The sequence below is a fragment of the Lytechinus pictus genome, chromosome 12, assembly GCF_037042905.1.
Source record: "Lytechinus pictus isolate F3 Inbred chromosome 12, Lp3.0, whole genome shotgun sequence".
In the NCBI taxonomy this organism is placed as follows: Eukaryota; Metazoa; Echinodermata; class Echinoidea; order Temnopleuroida; family Toxopneustidae; genus Lytechinus; species Lytechinus pictus.
The window spans coordinates 30,651,041-30,671,226 of record NC_087256.1 but is presented as its reverse complement, the minus strand read 5'-3'; the positions used below and the strand labels follow the sequence as shown (position 1 = coordinate 30,671,226).

The following is a 20,186-nucleotide window of genomic DNA, read 5'->3' as shown; positions in this document are numbered from 1 at the left end:
ATTTAGAGTGTATGCAGTCAAATGATGATTCGGCAGAAATAGAAATATAAGCCTTACATAATTATGAACATACGGATGATAACACATTATGAAGACGGTTAGAAAATTCGAGTCATCGGTTGATAAAAAGAACGAGAGATGATAGTCATAAACCTGGTAAAGATCGCGTCTTATCTCGATGATAGGCCTCTTTATCTTAGGGGTCAACAAGGTTGTAACTTGTCGTATAAGGTAATCATGGTTTATTGGATCTTACGAAGACAGTTCAATGTCTATTCCATATTATTGAATCAGGGCTAGACACTATGTTACAAGTGAGAATGTTTGTCGAGTGCACAGAAGCAACTGAAGAATTTGATAACCATATTCTTTAGTTTGTCAGTCAGGACATCAATAGGTATAGACACAAACCTGCGGACTGTACTCTGAATATTGTCGACCTCATCGATGTAAGCGATAGTTCATCACATTGATTAAATTTAATGTTTGCCTGAGTTATACAAAAAATGAGATTGGAGACTGGATACTGCCGAATCGTGAAAAATCTCTAGTTTCTACAGTTCCTACTGGCTAAGTAGCAACCTATTTTAGAGGTGAGACAAATACGGAGCGGGCTGTAGCCTTTGGGTGACTTGAAGACATCTTGGTACTAAACTTTTTTTTCTAGAAAAGGAAGAAAAGTAGCTAGTCGTGGAGGATATCAAACGATGGCATCAAGTAAAGAAGTCAACACATCATCGTCGAAGTCGATCGATGAGGTGGATATCAAGCCGACACGACAACGATCTAGCGCCATCAAAGACATCTGCGAACAACCTGACGATGATGGTTACCAGAAGGACAACGAAGATGATAGCGTCGTGAAGCTCAAACGTCGCTTGACCCTCCTCGATGGCGTCGCCATCAACATTGGGATCATCATCGGATCCGGGATCTTCGTGTCTCCGAAGGGAGTCCTGAATGGTGTCGGCAGCGTCGGTGCGACCATGGTGGTATGGGCCGTTTGCGGAGTCTTCTCCATGATCGGTGCTCTCTGCTATGCCGAGTTGGGTACTATGATCCCAGCTTCCGGTGGTGCCTATGCCTACATACAGCTTATCTACGGTGACTTCTTCGGCTTCATGCTTCTCTGGATTTCGGCCGTCATGGCCCAACCGGGATCAATGGCTGTCGTCGTTCTGACGTTCGCAAACTACAGCCTTCAACCGCTTTACCCCGATGTAGAATGTCCGCCGCCTAGGACACCCACTGTCCTCATTGCTATAACTTGTACCAGTAAGTTTTATTATTCCATATCACCCCTTCGTAATTTACTATATTATAATTTGCTCTAATTATATTATCTGTTGAAGAAGAAGCACAGAAGTACTATGTTAGTATCTTGCTGAAGAGTTGATTTATTGGGAAGATAAGACCCTGAATGCAAAAACTATTTTGCTATTGAAATAAAACTTACTAACGCATTATTTATTGTATAATTCTCACACATGACCTTGTATCATATTTTTACCATTCTGACACGGAATTCCTCTTCCTTTAAAAGAATCTCTTGACATTGAAAATTTAAAATGATAATTAAATATCTTCACAATTGAAGAAACGTTGATGTTTACGAAGAGAGTCTATCATAATCTGAATGCTGAATGCATATTATTAGCCTTGAGACAAGAACAGGCTTTTTGGATATCAATAAATGCGACACACGGCGGTAATTAATAAAAAGATGTATTATTGCATCATATTAAAGCATAAATCTAAATGATAGTAAATGAAAAATAAATATATCTTTGATCTGCTTTGTTCTGAAATACAAAAATATTCCCCAAGACGATAGATATCAAAGAGTTCCTACTTTCATTCTACAGTCTTGGTTACACTAATCAATGCCGTTAGTGTTCGGTGGTCAAGCTGGATTCAAGATGTGACGAGTTTTTGTAAAGTTGGCGCTCTCGTCATCATTATCATCACCGGTATGGTAGAACTTGGTAGAGGTATGTTTTGCTAGTTGCTACCCTTTGAAGTTTTGACGAACTGTTTCGAAAAAGTGCAAAGAAATTACGACTATAAAATGTGACATAAATGTAATGATCAGACAAACCAAAGAACCGTCTACAGATGTCTATCGAAAAAAAAAATCGGTCTGTAAGAGTGTTTTTATACAGCGCTATAAAATGATATAATAATATCATATTCAACTGCCCATTGCTTATACTTCATCAGTTTGACCATCATTCATGCTTTATTACTACGAGACATATAATATATCCTCGCATGGGGGAGGGGGCAGCCTCGAGATAAAGTCATATATTTCTCAACTGAATCATACTCTCGATAGATATACAGTACCGATGCGTTGACTCAGTTGGAAGAGCGTCCGTTTCACAACCGGAAGGTCGGGAGTTCAAACCCTGGCCGCGTCAGACCAAAAAATGTTAAAAGATGGGAGTTGCTGCTACCCTGTTCCGTCAATCTGGCACTGCACAGCGGCTACCGGGCCCACGATCGATTATTGGGCAAAGCAAGTTTTCGGAGTATTTAATTTTATGTCTATTTCGAACAATACAATATCGATTTTCATTTTCATATTTTGTCATAATATAGAGTTACATGGCTCAGACCTCATACTCCCTTCTTTCCTCTTTCCTTTTCTTTCTTTCACCCTGTGTGTTTTCTTTCTCTCTGTTTCCTTTTTTCTAATTCTTGGAAAATAATAGAGGGCGATCGCCCCTGCTCCGCCCCCCCCCCCCCCTCATGGCGCCCCTGGCTATGCAAGTTAGAGATACATGTACTTTGATTAGTTTGGGATATCATCTAGTGCATGCTCAAGTTGAAAACCAGTGCGCTGTTGAATACCTCACGACGAGTTCACGACTATTCTCGACTAGTAAACGACGGGTTATGTCGTCGATTTATTAATTGAATTTATAATACAAAAGTTAAAACAGTGCAGTTTGTTTGTTCATGTGTAAAAATGCGAAGAAAATGTTTTGATTGACTTTGTGGTGAGATTGCTTGAGCCGAGAAGAAAAAGAGAGAAAGTAATGAAGTGTGGTACGTGTGTATCTTCAGTTATGTCAGTCTTGTGCGTGATAAGGTTGATTGTGATATTGCTCCCAAAATTTGATAACTGAAATCTGAATAACAAATATGATGAATTATTTGAATTATTAGTCTAATTAAATCATAATCAAAGACACTTCCCCCATTCTCTTCTTCCTTCAATATGATTATATATTCACTTGATGGACAAGCAGATGGTCTACTAACTCTACTTCATATAGATAGTATGGTACTACATGGGCTTAACCTGTCTGGTCTACATCACTTTGGTCTAATTTCCGTTTGTTCTACATTTATACTTGTTCTAATATTGGCTTAGTCTTATTCTCGTTTAGTCAATACCCAGTTGGTCTAATTTCCACTTCGTCTTATTGTTACCATTTTACTTCGTCATATATTGGGTCGAAACATATATATTTGCCATTTTTTGTAACTTTCTGTCTAAAGTTTTAATAATTGATTGGTTTCAGTGCTATGGTGATTATGTACAGAATCGGAGTGAATCCAAAGTTTTGCCATTTTTTATTGGCACATTATTGCCTGTGATGATTTCATAATACATTTATGATCATAAATATTTTTCAAATTCTAATTTTGACACCAATTGTGATGTTCTGCAGGAAATACACAGAATTTTGAGAACTCATTCGAAGGAACAGAACTGAGCGGATTGGGGATCGCCCTGTACTCTGGTCTATTTTCATATGCAGGATGGTAAGATAATGACCTCCATTTACCTCTGACCCCCCCCCCCCTCCTCCTTCTCCCCCTCTATACTTCTATATCACCCCTTCTATGGGAAATGATATGCTCTAAATGTCATTGGTGATTATTTATAACAACAGCAACAACAACAAAATATGCATGTATATGGGACACAACTTTTGTTTTGAAATTCCGGGATATGCAACAAAACTTACTACCCAGAATAATATTCCCATCCATTTTTTATTAATATCCTGGAGAATTTCATGGGTTCTGAATTCTGATGCATCAATTTAAACTGCTTGCCCCTCCCCCTCTTCCGAACTAAATTTTTCAACGCCCCTCCATCTCCCCCCCCCCAGCTCGTTCGAATTTCGAACCCCTATTAAATTGTTTAATTCAGGGTCATCCTGTAGGTCATAAATAGTCAATTGGTGGTCTAATTTTATGTTGGATTATGGGATATTAACACCATGGATCTACTACTACGTTAGTAGTTCCATGTTCACACTTAAAAAATATCTCCTCACCCTGATCCTAATAAAATTAAATTACTGTATATAAGTGAAGACCGTAGACAAAGGGAGAATTTCATGAAACTAATAGTCAGTAAGCTACTGCAAATCCTTGCATATTATTGGCTGAGATCATATTTGTCAATGACAATTATTTACTAAAATTTGTCATGAAACCCTCCCATTAAGGCCTGACCAATTTCTTCCACTATTCTGTTAATAATGGAGAAGATTTTTAAGGGCTTATTCTTTGACGCTGTTTGCGATTTCTCATCTGCCCTTAAGCGTCAAAAGGAGGGAGTGAATACTTTTTTCAATAGCTTCTGCTTGACAAATTTTAGTTTGAAAGAGGAACAAACTTTCAAATTTAAGATGGAAAAAAGAGAAATATAGAAACATACGAATTTAAAATACATGACCAGTGGATATGATTGTTAAAATAGTATTTTACGAATCATGTCATCAATGAATAAAAATTATTCTTTAAAATAAAAATAAAAATTATATGAGATTATATATTCTTGAATGACTTTTCATCCAGTTATCTTAGTTTGCCAAACGATTATTCAATAGCATTGTTTAAGTAGTAGTAGTAGTAGTATTTTTTCATCTCTCAATTCCATATTCTTTAATATTGCTGTTTTTATTGTTATTATCATTAAGAAGTTCTATGAATATATTGTTATTATTATTATTTCAATTATTATTATTGTCATTATTATTATTATTATTATCATTATTATTACTATTATTATTATTATAATTACTATTATTTTATTATTATTGAATCATTATTATAATTATTATCATCATTATTTTAGATAGTTTAATATTTCTATCATAATCATTCAGTTTTCTATTGAAATGTTTCAATGTCAGATGACAATCATTGTACTGTTCTCAAACAATATCTTGAAGAATTAAATAGATAAGTAGCCTTCAAGCCATAAACAAAGCCAATCGAATTTAGGCCGACACCTTTTTGGTAGTATATATATGTTCTTTAATAACCATATATTTGAGGTATTGCAACATAATGTCAAACTCTAATTTCAGGTACTCACTCAACATTGTTGTGGAAGAACTGAAAGACCCATACAAGTAAGGAAACATCGAGTTTGAGAACATTGATTGATTGATTGATTGATTTTATTCGTCAAGAATATCACAGGAGATTACAATAAAATTGAAGAATACCTTGACAGGATAGCCCATGAAAGCCGAAAGGCTTATTTCCAATGGGGTCCTATTGTTAGTATAAAACATTAACATATTGTAACAAAAAGTATAAACTACGACAAGTACTGGAATATGGTTATAAAACAATAATAATGAAATACGTGATACATATCCATCAGTCAAATAATATGCAAACATCTGAAGCAAACAACAATCCTCCTAATATATGAAACAAGATTATATTTCAACATACCCTACATTATCTACAATACTAGAAACCAACTGTACAAAATGTTAGATTTTTACTGGTTATATTGCTCTCGGGTAGCTTCCAGTTTTAGGTGCTTCTTTAATGCACTCTTAAATTGAGAATATTTTTAACTGCTTTTACTTGATTGGGAAGAGCATTCCAAGATTGGATGCCATTAAAATAAAAAGTGTTCCCTATATGTCCTTCACGTTTTGGTAATACAAAATTAAAATTACTATTTCGAGTACCGTATTATAATGGGAAGATAATCAGAAATATGAATCAAAAAATGGGGATGGGTGATTTGATTTCTTTGTTACGTTGGTCATTATCTTAATAGAAAATGGGAATGCCTTGAAGCGGGTATTTTCTGTTCATTTACAGGTATATGATTATTACACATGATATTACATAAATTTGTTTTGATTCCATTGGGCATATATAACGAGACTAGGTGATCATGATGTTGTATTATGGGTAAGGGTTCGGGGCCTGTTTATTCAGTGCAGCACATAGGCGACGGAAGCGGGGGGATGGGGGGGTCCTGTCCCCCCTAAATTTGAGATGAGGGGGGGGGGCTGTCCGCCCCTTAAATTTTTATTGATAACCTTTTTTTTTTTGCTTGTCAATTTTTTTACATGTGTCCATCCAAAAATTTCAGGTGGACCCCCCCTTAATTTGTTGGCTTCCACCGCCAATGCAGCAGCAACCGAGTTCTTACTGGTTGCGGCATTTAACGTTCGAAATGGTCTTCAATTTATTAACCTATTATTAGACAATGATTAAGATAACATCTCTATTCGTCATTAAACAAGAAAGAGCAACATATTACCAATGAATATGTCATATCAGTTCAGGTTATTTCACCTGGGACTTGTTGAAATTTGTGGGGATCTGGGAGGGGATAAAGAAGAAAAGTAACTTTAAAACATAAACTACATTGTATGCATATCAATAGGTCAATACTCATGAGTTCTGAGACATTTTTTCTATTAATTTCCTCCTTATGATCAATATTTTAACAGATAACAGTTTGTTAATTAAACCCACGTGGGAAAATGGAAGACACTTAATGATAAATCTATTGTTTTTATATCAGTCTTTATTTTATTTGTCCCGCCAAACACAAATATCGCGATATTACTTCGCACTTCATTATCGTTTAACACGTGACGAGGTGAAGGGCAATTTACAACATTTTTAACAGTTGTTATTGATACACTGATAATTCTTATTACAATCAGATCATCAACCTGTTATAAAGTTCATTGATTTTATGTTATTATATTATTTGCAAGTCTTTGTGTACTTACGCAAGCCCCTTTCACAATTGGTGGTGCGACTGCTTACAACCGTTGCGATTGTGTGCAGCATAATTATATTGTGACCAAATGAATTAAACATTCGTTCTGCTGCATGATGCCAAAGACGCTATGATATTCTCGAAAACAATTGTATCTCTTGTTTAGATGTTCCTATGTTTATTTTAATTATGAGTTCATTTCAAGATATTATTATTGACAGAGTAAACTTACAAGAAGTGACTTCTGGCTCCGATGCTTTCCTCATAAGACTCTAACACCCACCCACCCCCCCCCCCAGCCCCTCCCTCGCTATAAAGGATAATAAATTATAAGAAAATGAATAAGCCTAAATGAAAATTAACTAAAGGATACTAAATCTATATATCTGCATTTAAAGCACTTTAATATTTGGTGTTAGTTATTTCCAAATTGTTGTTACATGTAGTACATAGATATTATTTTACTGACATTACTATAGTTGCGATTTGACAGATGTCTTTGATACATTTCTATAGATATTCTCTAAACATGAGTTTAGCTTTCAATCAATTCCTCATACATATTATTTGTTTGTATTTATTTCCATATAAAAATAATGAAATACATAATTTATCAAATCGTGTAAATTCTTTATATATATTAAACATATTATGTTCATAAATAATGGAATTGATTATTATTGGCCCAATGATAATTTCAAGGGTAAAATATATTCACAATTTAGATTCTAGGGGAAAATAAAGAATGCGCTGCCCCCACATTTATTTTTAGTTAAGCGCAATACTCAACACTTTCTTAAGGTCAATTTAGTTTTTATGCTTGGAAATTTGCCCCATGCAAAGACAAATACTGAAAGGTAATTAAGAACGTTAGATTATTGATCAAAAATCACTTTATCCTCTATCAACAGAAATAACCTTTTATTTTTATTATCCTTCACAGAAATCTTCCTCGTGCCATCGTCATCACCATTGTCACTGTAACGATAGTCTACGTCTTAACAAACATTGCTTACTTCGCTGCCCTTTCGCCGGAGGAACTCCTCGCTTCAAACGCCGTGGCAGTGGTTAGTATCATTCGAATATTTGAATCAAATTGGCAACCTTCAAGGATTATGTGATAATTGAGAAAATATTGTTTATTTGTACTCATCAATAGGTTTTGATACCATTACTTTCTCACAACAAATATGGCCCCAATATACGTTTTCTTTCTAAAATAATTTCATGATGATAGGTTTGTCATAGTTCAATTAAGACTTGTATACTTTTTGATATAATTTTATTTATTTCTATAAATTTTTATTCACTTCAATTTTTTTATTTTTTTATTTATTTTCAGGACGCCAGGAATGTGATCTGTAATACAAATTTGAAAATGTTATTTATGCACATAGGCCTAATGCAGTTAATACTGGCTATTAATATCCTATGAAATAATAAACAAAACATTCTGTTTTGGGGACACTATGAAGGTCTAAAAAATTTATTTTTTCATTGTTTTTTATTGAAAAATAAAAAAATATAATTTTCTTGAGGATCTTGCATTACACATTCATTTATTTCTTTTGTATTCAACTTTCATACAGACATACGGGGCTAAGGTTCTTGGAAGCTTTGCTTGGATCATGCCTGTTGCTGTGGCTCTCTCAACCTTTGGATCAGCTAATGGTAACATGCTGACCTGTTCTAGGTAATTGACCAAAATTCATTATTCAGGGACAGGGGCTTTGCCTTTGGGGGACGGGGGCAAGGGGTGACCATCCCATATGATTTTTCAAGTAGTGAGAACAATTCTTTAGAAGACGAGAAAAGCAATCAATTGCTGCATCATTGATTGATATTGTAACCTCTGCAATTCAGTATCTGGACCATGGGGATGGATATATGCAATAAAACCCTTCAGTCAATCAATCATTCAATCAATAAAGAAATCACAAAATGATAAAAGGGTGAAGAAGATGGAAGAAAAAAAAGAAAAACATAAAAAGGGGGACCATAGCAGGGCCCTGGGTGGGAACGATTTTTTTCACAAGGGGTGCTGCCTATGGAGAATCAAACACGCAGGACCGCCCCCCCCCCCCCGGGCCCCAGGTGAATTTTGGGGCCCTTCAGCACCCCCTCTTTCCAGGGCCATGGACCATAGAGCCCGGGGGGGCCACTTACATTGACGAGTGGATACCACGCGCTACCAAAAAAACACGCAAAAAGGATGTCTTTTTCAAGATAGGGCACGTTACGTACGTAATGTGATTAGGGTGTCAAAAACACTAAAATGATGAAAAAAGGGTATCTATTTTCACTAGGAAAGCTACGTGTTTAGGGTCAAATTTGCGAGGGTGTAAAAAATTAAGACTAAAATGTTTTATAAAAGATGTACTTTTGCCCCAATAGAGTCAACACTACGTGTTTAGAGAACGATTTGCGCGAGATGTGGGAGGTGGGGCTGTACCAAACCTAATGATGTGGGTGAAGGTAAAACCGACGACCAACGTCCGTGACATAACAATAAAAATATCGTTGTACTTGTTTAGGGGGTCAATTCAAGAAACTTGCCAAGAGTACGTTTTGTTTCCAATACTTGTTAAGGGTAGGGTTTCACACGCCAATACTTGTTAAGGGGTGCATTTTCAGAAAATGGAAAATACGTGTTTAGGGTGCTTTTCGAGACCCCATGGTCGTGTATGGTATCCACTCGTCAATGGAAGTGGCCCCCTGGGCAATAGGGGCATTAAACTCTATATTACCCTTATTATTCAGCTGAGTTTAAAAATGTAAATCCAACGATTCCTAACCATCGTCATTGTATTCTGATGATATAATTTGAACTATTTTTCTTCTCCACAGATTATTCTTTGTTGGTGCTCGTGAGAAACATCTACCTAATCTCCTTTCCATGATCAACATTGAGAGAAATACACCCGTACCATCATTATTATTTACTGTGAGTATATTAACATGGGTTTACTGTAGATATTTCATTTACCATGTGTTTATTATTGATAATTTATGTATCATGAGATTATTATTGATAATATTATATTTACTATGAATTCATTATTGACAATATTTTATTCATATAATGAGTTTATTATTGACAATACTTTATTTACCTTGATTTTGTTATTGATAATATTTTGTTTACCACAATTTCATTATTGAGAACAATTTATTTACCATTTAATTATTGGAAATATTTTATTTACCATAATTTCATGGCGAATGTTTTATTTTCCATGAGTTTATTACTGATAGTCATTTATTTACTATGAGTTTATTATGGATAATATTTTGTTTACCATAAGTTTGTTGTTGAGAATTTTTGTTACCATTTTATTGTTGAAAATATTTCATTTACCATTTATAATTTCATTATGGATAATTTTTTATTTACATTACTTTAATAATGATAACATTTAAGTTACAATAAATTCATTATTGAGAATATTTTATTTACCATGAGGAGCTTCTGATGTGCACCATGGGCATGATACCAGTATGATGTCAATAAGGATGAATATATTTATTTAGAGTATTGTTATTTTCAGGAATACATTGTGTTACTTATTCATCATGAATCTATTCATTTACCGTATATGCCTTGCAAAGTCATCATTTTGCATTAGTCAACCTTTCATAAGTCAAATAATCTCCAAAACAGGAAAAATAATTATGGACTAGATTATGAAAAACATTGTGTTATGCATAGGACAGACTGAAGGCGGTATCATTTGAAAATCTCATTTGAATAAGGGAGGTAGTATAGAGTTACCATAGTACTTTTATGGAACTCTTCTATATTTATCTTCCTCTTTTCCTTTTTTCTCCTTTTTTTCCTCTTCATTTTTTAAAGAATTTGTAAAATCCCTGTATCAAAACGTAACAAACTTTGTAAGCATTGTAAGCATTTTCTTATTGACAGTTTTTGCAATATTTTTATATAGTACATCAATTTTTGGTTGCAATATACGTGTATGACTTTTCAAGTTTCAAAATAGCTCAATACTTTTTTTTCTTTTTTCTTTGGCAGTCTCTGCTCACCATACTCTACTCACTGGCTGGCGACGTGTTCACACTTATCAACTATTTCAACTTTGTGACATGGTTTAGCAGTGGTCTCGCTGTAGCTGGTCTCTTGTGGTTGCGTTACAAGGAACCCGACAGGCCAAGACCATACAAGGTAAGATTAAGGAGTCTTCTTCTTCAAGCCACCGTCACCTCTTTCTTTTTCAACTCTTCTTACTCTTAACTTGATTTTCTAATCGCTTTATCCCTAATATCTATTGTACTACCAGTACCATTCTGTTATTTTCTTTCTCTCCATTCACTCTCGTTTTATCTCCATCATTATCTCTCATAAATTCCCTTTTTTCATCTCCTCACCTTCCTTCTTTTCCTCTACTTTTCTCACCATCTTTTTCTTCCACTCATGAATAAAGAAAGACGAATAGATACAGACGAACCTAATTTTGATCATGTAACCAGTGGATGTTAAAATCTGGAATTCACATTATGTTACTCATCTCAAAACTATTCCAGACACAAAAGCAAATATCACAGTCACAGTTTTGCAACTGCAGATAGTGAGGGGGAGTCCCAGAATTTTCACCCCTCCCCCCCAAAAAAAAAAGTACTAAAGTAAGATTTGTAACTCTGGAAAGGAGCATTTCCCCCATACTAATAAATTCTTTTGATCAGCAAAAACAAAAGAATAATTCAATAGGTCCTCAAAAGGGGGGAAGGGGAAACATGCCCCCTTCCGCTCCCCCTCATCCCCTTCCTCGATCTGCATCTACAAAGAGTCACTCTTATCTCATCTCCATTTCTTTTTTAAAACCCTCTCTAGGTAAACATCATTCTTCCAATCATCTTCGTCCTCGCATGCATCTTCCTCATCATCATGGGAACCATCGCCGCCCCCATAGACACTGCTATCGGTGTCGCTATCATGTGCACAGGAATCCCGGTCTATTTCTTCATCGTCAAACCCAAGAAGAAACCTGATATGGTCGTCAAAGCCAATGGTGAGTAGTGTGTACAGACTCTTTAACCAAATCGAGTCTTTATTTAATATTTCTCTAATAACAATATACATAAATGCTAATGTGAATGACAGATAAAATGTTGTATTACATATATACACAAAATGTGCCTCTGTCCATTAAGATGTAAAAATAAACTTATCCTGTTGCATATATAGGATTTCTTCTCCCAGTAATATTCTTATTTCTTTTTGTCTCGCCTGCATAGCAGAGCGAGACTATAGGCGCCGCTTTTCCGACGGCGGCGGCGGCGTCGTCAACATTGAAATCTTAACCAAGGTTAAGTTTTTGAAATGTCATCATAACTTAGAAAGTATATGGACTTAGTTCATGAAACTTGGACATAAGGGTAATCAACTTAAATCAAGTATTACTGAAAATCCTGCCTGAGTTTCAGGTCACATGACCAAGGTCAAAGGTCATTTAGGGTCAATGAACATAGACCATTTTGGGGGAATCAATATCAAAATCTTAACCAAGGTTAAGTTTTTGAAATGTTGTCATAACTTCAAAATCATATGGATCTAGTTCATAAAACTTAAACATAAGGGTAATAGTGTATCACTGAAAATCCTGCCTGAGTTTCAGGTCACATGGTTAAGGTCAAAGGTCACTTAGGGTCAACGAACTTTGGCTATGTTGTGGTTATTTGAGGAATTGTCATCATAACTTTGAAAGTTTATGGATCTAATTCATGAAACTTGGACAGAAGAGCAATCAAGTACCCTTAAACATCCTGTGCGAGTTTCAGGTCACATGACTAAGGTCAAAGGTCATTTAGGGTCAAGAAACTTCGGTAATGTTGGGGGTATTTGTTGAACTGTCATCATAACTTTAGAAGTTTATGGATCTAGTTGATGAAACTTGGACATAAGAGCAGCAGTGTATCCCTGAATACCCTGTGCACATTTCAGGAACATGGCCAAGATCAAAGGTCATTTAAAGGTTAATGAACTCTAGCCGTGTTGGGAGTATGTCTTGAATTGGCATCATAACTTAAAAAGTTTATGGATCTAGCTCATGAAACATAGACATAAGGGTAATCCAGTATGGATTACTGTTTTGCGCATGTCTTAGGTCACATGATCAAAGGTCATTTTGGGTCAATGGACACAATATTTTATTATATTAGTGTTTTCTTCTGTGAATAATTATTCATTAGCTGTTTTCAAAGGCAGCACTGCTGCTATATCGAATTGCGTAATGCAGGCAAGACTGCCAGAGGCGTTCCACTTGTTTAGATTAATGTTTGATTGATATCCACATGATAATAACAATAATGATAATGATGATAGTAATAATAGTAATAGTAATAACTGACATTTATACAGCACATAATAGTCGAGAGACTCTATGCACTGTACAAATATTGAATTACTGAATCATACAACTTATACATTAAACCTAAACATTAAATTTTGAATATGTCATACTAATTGGAACAAATTACATCAATACATACAATTTACAAAATCAATGAAAACAGATAATAAAATAAATATATAGTGTTCACTAACAATGAAACTCCATATTTCATAATGCATGTGCATGTCTACAAATAGATGTGAATTGTTGGAATGTCATTTTTTTTTCAATGTATCATTCGTTCTCTTGTCAGATTTTGTCACTCGTTGGTTCCAGAAGTTGATGCTTGTTGTGGCTGAAGAGAGATAGTGTCATTAAACTTGAACAGCCATCTTGGTACTCCACGCCTCACTGACCAAAATCTTGAAGTGAGAAGGGCTCCATCTCACAAAGATTTGCAATAGAATCAATTATTATTCAATTGTAATGGATGTCAGCATGTCTAGTTAGGAGAAATTTAGATAAATTAACAATTTGAGTCTGAAATGAATCTATTGTAATTCTTTGTGAGACATGGTCCAGGGGGCATAACATAAAGCTCAGCGATTGATTGCAGGGCTGATTTCTACAATCGATTGCATAGATTGTTGTGTATGATCAATCGTAAGACTCGGCCCTCACTCAATCGCTATTAAAGTTTTGTGTCACAGGACCCAGCTCTCATTAAAGATCGCCTTAAATAGTTGATCAGGTTTTGTCTATCAAGCCGTTCAAAAGGACATGCCTTTGATATCTATAAATAACCATGATGACCTGTACATTTTTTGGAGTATGAATGCATGTGCAATGTCAAGCAAACTTTACTTTTAGGCTCTTTTCTAAGGATTTAAGATATTGATAACCATCATGTTCGGTTGTGGGCTGGTGAACATTGCATATTTACATTTTTTTCACAAGTAGAGAGAAGGGTAATATTTCTCTATTGACCCTCAAGAGAATTATTGTGCACTTTTTTTACTCCAGTGATATACGAATTTTTAAAAATGCACTATTCATAACCTGAAAATGAGGTTGTATGAAAGACCCTTTTCATCATATTTATTTGAAAGTGGGTGCCTTGTTTTGTGGAATCTGCTCTTTGAGGGTCAGCAGTATAAATATTTGTGTCTGTTTCATGATTGAATTTTGAATACCTTTGTAGGGACAGTAATAATACTAATAGCCAATTTTTATAAAGCGCTTTTCCCAGAATGGCTCAAAGGGCGTTACAGCATATTATTACCCCGGTCATTGGATTCATTTCAATCCCCGCACGAAAAGTGCATAATTTCCACTCCCTGGGAGTATTCCTTGCATTCATCGCAGCCTCATTATGGCGCTGGCAAAATCAAACATACATGTACAATATCTTTCGCATCCTACTGGGTAAGAAAACAAAATCAATTTCAACTATTTTCTCTTCAGAAATCCTTAACAGATAATTATGAACATTAAGTTTGCTCCAGAACAGATGCATTTCATTTTATGCAATAATTCATTGGTGTAAATGTAGGCAGATTTTTTTTTTACAGACGTTTATTATTGAATGAGAAGATGAATGTGTGCTTGTTTTGCTGTGATTGATAGATAAAACAAAGAGTTTTTAATCTGATAGTTTGAAGAGTGTAGAGGATGCTTTGATAATCTCTGAAATGTACTGTATCTATATAGATGAAATGGTATTAATAGAATTGTCAATCGTATTGATTATTGTTTGGAATAGTACAGCTGACTCTCTGATTTCCGGGGGTAAATTCTTGAAAATATGATATTATGGATGATCTCTCAGTGAACATGAAATTACAATAATTGTGGACACCTCTGACAGAAATTTACAATGCAGATAAAGGACCAAGATTTTTGCGCACAAAATGTTTACAGAAAGAGACGTACTATGTACATCTTTTGAAGTATAAATCAATAAGCATGACTTTCATAAATGTATATTCATCTTTTTTTCAGTGGTATTGTTGATAACTTTAAAACATATATATATATATATATATATTACATTTTAGTAATGTAAGCATGCTAGGAAAACAGTTCGATGCAAAAGTGCCATGTTATAGGTGAATGATTGTTGTTGCATGATTGGAAATGAAAAGCAGTTCTCTATGGCATTGTGTGTGAGTTTATCGGTTACAGGTATTTACAACACTTAAAACCTCTTGCCCTTTTTAGTCCTAAGTGGTAAAAAAGGAGAAGATGATTAAGTGTATTGTTCAATAAATGTTCTATTTGTTTCGTTAGTTGTCAGGTTTTTTTCTGCATTAATATAAGTGTAGAACATTAGAAGAAAATAAAGACCATTTCAAGAAGTTACTGTTCTTTTGGCCTATGTATATATCTATTAATATGTGTATCTGATAATCATGATAATGTGTGATTTATTTCATGTTGCCTTTCTAAATAATCGACTTCTTGTATTATTTTTATTTTGTTTTATTGAGAAAGATATTGCAAATATTATTTCTATGAAGCTTGTGGTGTTTCACGTGGATTGTTTGATTAATCTATTATATATAGAGATGAAATTCATGAAAATAATTTTGACATGAATTTTCTTCAACGTGAAATATCTTCAACACGAAATATTACTTGGGCATTAATTGCTTACGGTTATCTTTGAATAAAATTATTTAGTTAAGAACCTACCTTTTCATGTTTGGAAAGGAATATGCCAATATGGTATGTATGAAATACAAATCTTCGACCTCTTATTTTCTTTATCTTTATTCAAGACATTCCATGAAAATTGACATTATCTACCAATCAGGGTTATATACATGTACATGTTAAGCGTATTGTATTATCTATTAAAGTGTTCTTAGGCCTTGTACCACAAAATTTAGTAATTGATTATATAGGAATTAATGGATTAACTCTATGATTAATCTCTAAGTTTGTGATACTGGGCCCAAATTCCAATTCATGTGACACATAGTTATACAGCCAGTCGAAATCAATATCAAATTCCAAGAAATACTTTGAACATGAATCTTACGACAGAAATCAGGTACCATTACTTTGCTACTTAAAATAATTACATATTAAGGTGTGCAGTATATATATTTGTTCCAATCATATGAAAAATGTATATCATAATACTTAATATATTTATATCTCTGAGTATGTTGGGGAGAGATAAATGTTCAAATATATAAAAATATGTTACATCTTCATTTTGAAGGAATAGTATATATCTATTCTGAAGAAATGTAATATAAATTTGTATACATCCTGTTTTTCGGAGGTCCAATCGATTGTAAGTGTTTTTGTAGTTTTTCGAGATAAGATTACGAGTAGTGCAATGGTAGTATTGTATGTTAGGAATGAACAATAGCAATTTTTTTTTTACCATACACTAAATGTAAGTTATATGTCACACTAGTTTGATGAAGTATTTTTACAAGATAGGCTTAGTTCAGGTATTACTGAGCACTCAGAAATGTACGAATGCTATGTTGCATTTCTTTCTTGTATATTAGCAAACTGCATTTGCGAATGACAATTTTCCCCCGTTTTTTGTACATTTTAACCTTTCAATAAACTACGATTCTATAGGCAATTATGTGATTTCAGAACAATTTGAAAAAGATCATGACTTGTGTATAAATAATAATTGATATATAATATTTCATGTGCTTTTTACTTTCTTTCTTTTGTGTATTTTTGCTTCTTTGGCTTAATTGTGTTTCGTTTATCATATTTCTTTTTGTTCAATCCATTTTCTTGATATGCATGTTTACACTGTTTATAATGTAAGATATATTCCCGTCAGCCTGAAATTGATTGCAGTATTTTGGGATTAAGAAGGGAAAGAGAAGATTGTATAATATAAACGTGCATTTATTCTTAAAGGCCTGTCGTGATTTGTTTATTTTATTATCATGATGTTTTTAACAGATGAAAGGAAGGGGAGAAATGAAGTAAGGAAAGGAAGAAGAGGAAAGGAAGAAGGGAGGAAGGAGGAAGGAAAAAAAAGAAAGAAAGGAAGGAAGAAAGAAAGAAAGAAAGAAAGAAAGAAAGAAAGAAAAAGAAAGAAAAAAAGGAAGGAAGGGAGGAAGGAAAAAAAAGAAATACAGAAAGAAAGAAAGACGGAAGGAAAAAAGAAAGACAGACAGGCAAAGAAAGAGAGGATGAAAAAGAAGGAGGGGAAGAAAGAGGGATTAAAAAAATAGAATAGAATTAAACGAAAGGAGGGAATGAAAAGTAAAAAAAAGAAGGCAAAGAATAAAAGTAAAATAGTAGAAAAAAAGGATTGGCTATTCTAGAGAATGAATAGGGTGTTGAGATGCAGAGACTGATTCAAAACAGAAATGCGTACAATAACAATGGTTAAATTTGAATGGAAATGTTTATTAAGAAGAGTAGTGAGTTTTAAGAGTTTCTTACAACGCTCTTATCACAATACACATTACAAAAATGATGCATGCACACGAGTTCATTACGTGATCTTTTCTCTCGAGATTTGGCTCTGTTCAAACTGCAGTAGGTTAAACACAGCTTCGACAGTGGATAGATCTTAAAATGAACGTATAATAAGCATTGTTTTGAGAGATATATATTATTAGTTTTATCAGAGAGATGGGAGGAGAAACTCCCTGGTCATATTTCATCTTCATGTCAATGTTAACAAACATCAATTTACAATGTATTTACAGCTTCACGTAAATTTAGTGGAGAGTTGTTAGGTCTACAATGCAAGGTAATAGTTGGTTGGTTATTTCATGTCTAAAGGATTGGACAATCATAAAAAAATCTAATGCCAATTTTTAGAAGTATCAGTGTTAAACAATTAATTACTATTCTCCATTCAAGAGTAGTGACAATTTTGCATTTGAAACATATTGTGATCATATTGATAGCCAATTATTGACCCTTTTTCCATATCTCTTTATATCCTACATAGATTAAATCCTGTATAGTGATTGGTTCAAATAACATCATGTGACCAAGATTTATTGTTCTAACTTATTAAAAAGTAGGATATAAAACAAATAATTATGCCAGGCCTTTATTTCGAAAGTATAGAGGGAAGTATTCATCCTCGGTTGTATACTGGCATGCAACTATTCTCACCTCGGGGAAATTAGTACTTGCCATTTCAACTTCGTCGAATAATTCCTTCTATACTTCCTCAAAGCCTGGTATATTTGTATATTATCCCTCGGTGCTTCGCCCCCGAATAATAATTGCCAGACTTAACTCGGAAAAAAAATTCAACAATACTTTCTCAAAACCTAATAAATTTGTATACTATCACTTCCCCTTTCCCCTTTCCCTGAAGTTGAAAATAGTCATATGTTGTGTTGGTACCAAAGATTATTGTAACTTTTTTGTAGTTGTGGGAAACCATATATACTCCTCTGTCTTCTTTCTTGCTTCCCATTTAACCCCTTGCCTTCTCCTCGTTTTCTCCCCTTCAATCCTTGAAAAATTATTCCTCTGTACGTAGAGAACTGTCGAACGAATGTTTTTTATTGTTATGAATATGTGTAGATGGAAGTTTGATTTTAGTGTGATAGATGGTGAAAAATCAAAGAATTTATGTTTGCCGTTGTAGGTGATTTTTTTATGAGCGTGATCGAACCGTAAAAGATGGTTTCGATATTTAGAACTGAATGCGTATAGCGCCAGCTCGTGCCGATAACTGTCATGACTGTACAGTTCCTAGAAATCAAAATTCCCTTTGATCAAACGCGGGATCAAACGGATACCATTGGATGCTGGACGTTCAGTCAGAGAGCTGAAACATCTAAACCAAATAAGAACTATCGAACAAAAACAAGAAATTTTCCTCTTGGATAGATCACGGCACCCCTGCATTTAACAACATGCACCCTTTCCCTAAGAAGACAGCTCCCCCCTTCCCTAAGTATTGACCCAAATCAAAAAATTGAAATAGTGCTTAAATTAACCCTTTTTCAGATCGAAATTTCAAATATTTTCAGCTCACGCTTCGCGCTCGCATTATTGATTTTCATGATTAAAAAAATGTATTTAGAATGCCCACATTCTAGGTCTAAATCTAGAACACGCGCACGCATGTTTATTGAGATACGCAGCTTGCTCTTTATTTAAAACGTGCTTAAATCATCCAGTTTTAGATCAGAATATAAAAAAACTTTCTGCTCGTGCTTCGGTATATAGGAAGATACCCAATTGCCCAGTTTTCATGATTTACAAAGCATGAATAGATTGTCACTTTTTTCGCTTTAAATCTCTTTTTTTTTCCGCTCGCGCTTCGCGCTTGCATCAATCATTTAGTTATATACCTATCCTGTTCATAATTATAAAAAAGTGCTTACATTTTCATTTTTTTAGGTCATAATGTAAAAAAAAAAATCAGTTTTGAAGTTTTAAAAGAATAAAGTGACTATAATGACTGTAAGGACTACCCCTTCAAATAAACAAATATCAATTTTGAGCTGCTCGTCGGGGAAAATATGAGTGAAAAAATATCGGGCCCCCCTATTTGCGAAAGCTGGATCCACCCCTGTATAAGCTTAGTAGATTGCGACTCTTGCCTTGAATGGAAGGAGATCTCTTGAGCGGCCAAGGCTGTATAGTCTCTTCGCAACCTTTTTGGCAAGGCATGTGGCGTATGGAGCCCAGGTCAAAGTGTTGGCGACGGTGACACCAAGTAGGATGATACGGTTTGTTGGTTTTTAAGGGCAGAGTTCATGAAGTAGATAGGAGGGTGGTTCTGGTTTCGCTTCCCGCTGATAATCATCTCTTCTGTCTTGCTTGCATTGGATGTAATACACCAGTCTGTTGCAAGAATT

The 20,186-nt window shown here is 34.5% G+C and overlaps 1 protein-coding gene across 2 annotated transcripts in view; it reads left to right on the top strand.

The window, feature by feature from the left end:
- Window positions 1–15,395, top strand: part of LOC129272727 (Y+L amino acid transporter 2-like) — a 43,544-nt gene extending 28,149 nt beyond the window's left edge. Inside the window, exons 1-10 of one of the 2 annotated variants that reach the window (XM_064107382.1) lie at window positions 313–1,275; window positions 1,866–1,991; window positions 3,681–3,774; window positions 5,337–5,381; window positions 7,956–8,079; window positions 8,602–8,705; window positions 9,860–9,956; window positions 11,043–11,192; window positions 11,859–12,036; window positions 13,673–14,987. In XM_064107382.1, the coding sequence (XP_063963452.1) occupies window positions 708–1,275; window positions 1,866–1,991; window positions 3,681–3,774; window positions 5,337–5,381; window positions 7,956–8,079; window positions 8,602–8,705; window positions 9,860–9,956; window positions 11,043–11,192; window positions 11,859–12,036; window positions 13,673–13,728 (1,542 nt within the window). In that variant the 5' untranslated portion in view covers window positions 313–707 and the 3' untranslated portion in view covers window positions 13,729–14,987. Of the gene's footprint in view, window positions 1–312; window positions 1,276–1,865; window positions 1,992–3,680; window positions 3,775–5,336; window positions 5,382–7,955; window positions 8,080–8,601; window positions 8,706–9,859; window positions 9,957–11,042; window positions 11,193–11,858; window positions 12,037–13,672 lie in introns of those variants that run through there. The other variant, XM_064107381.1, reaches the window with a different exon arrangement.
- The last annotated feature ends 4,791 nt before the right edge of the window (window positions 15,396–20,186 follow it).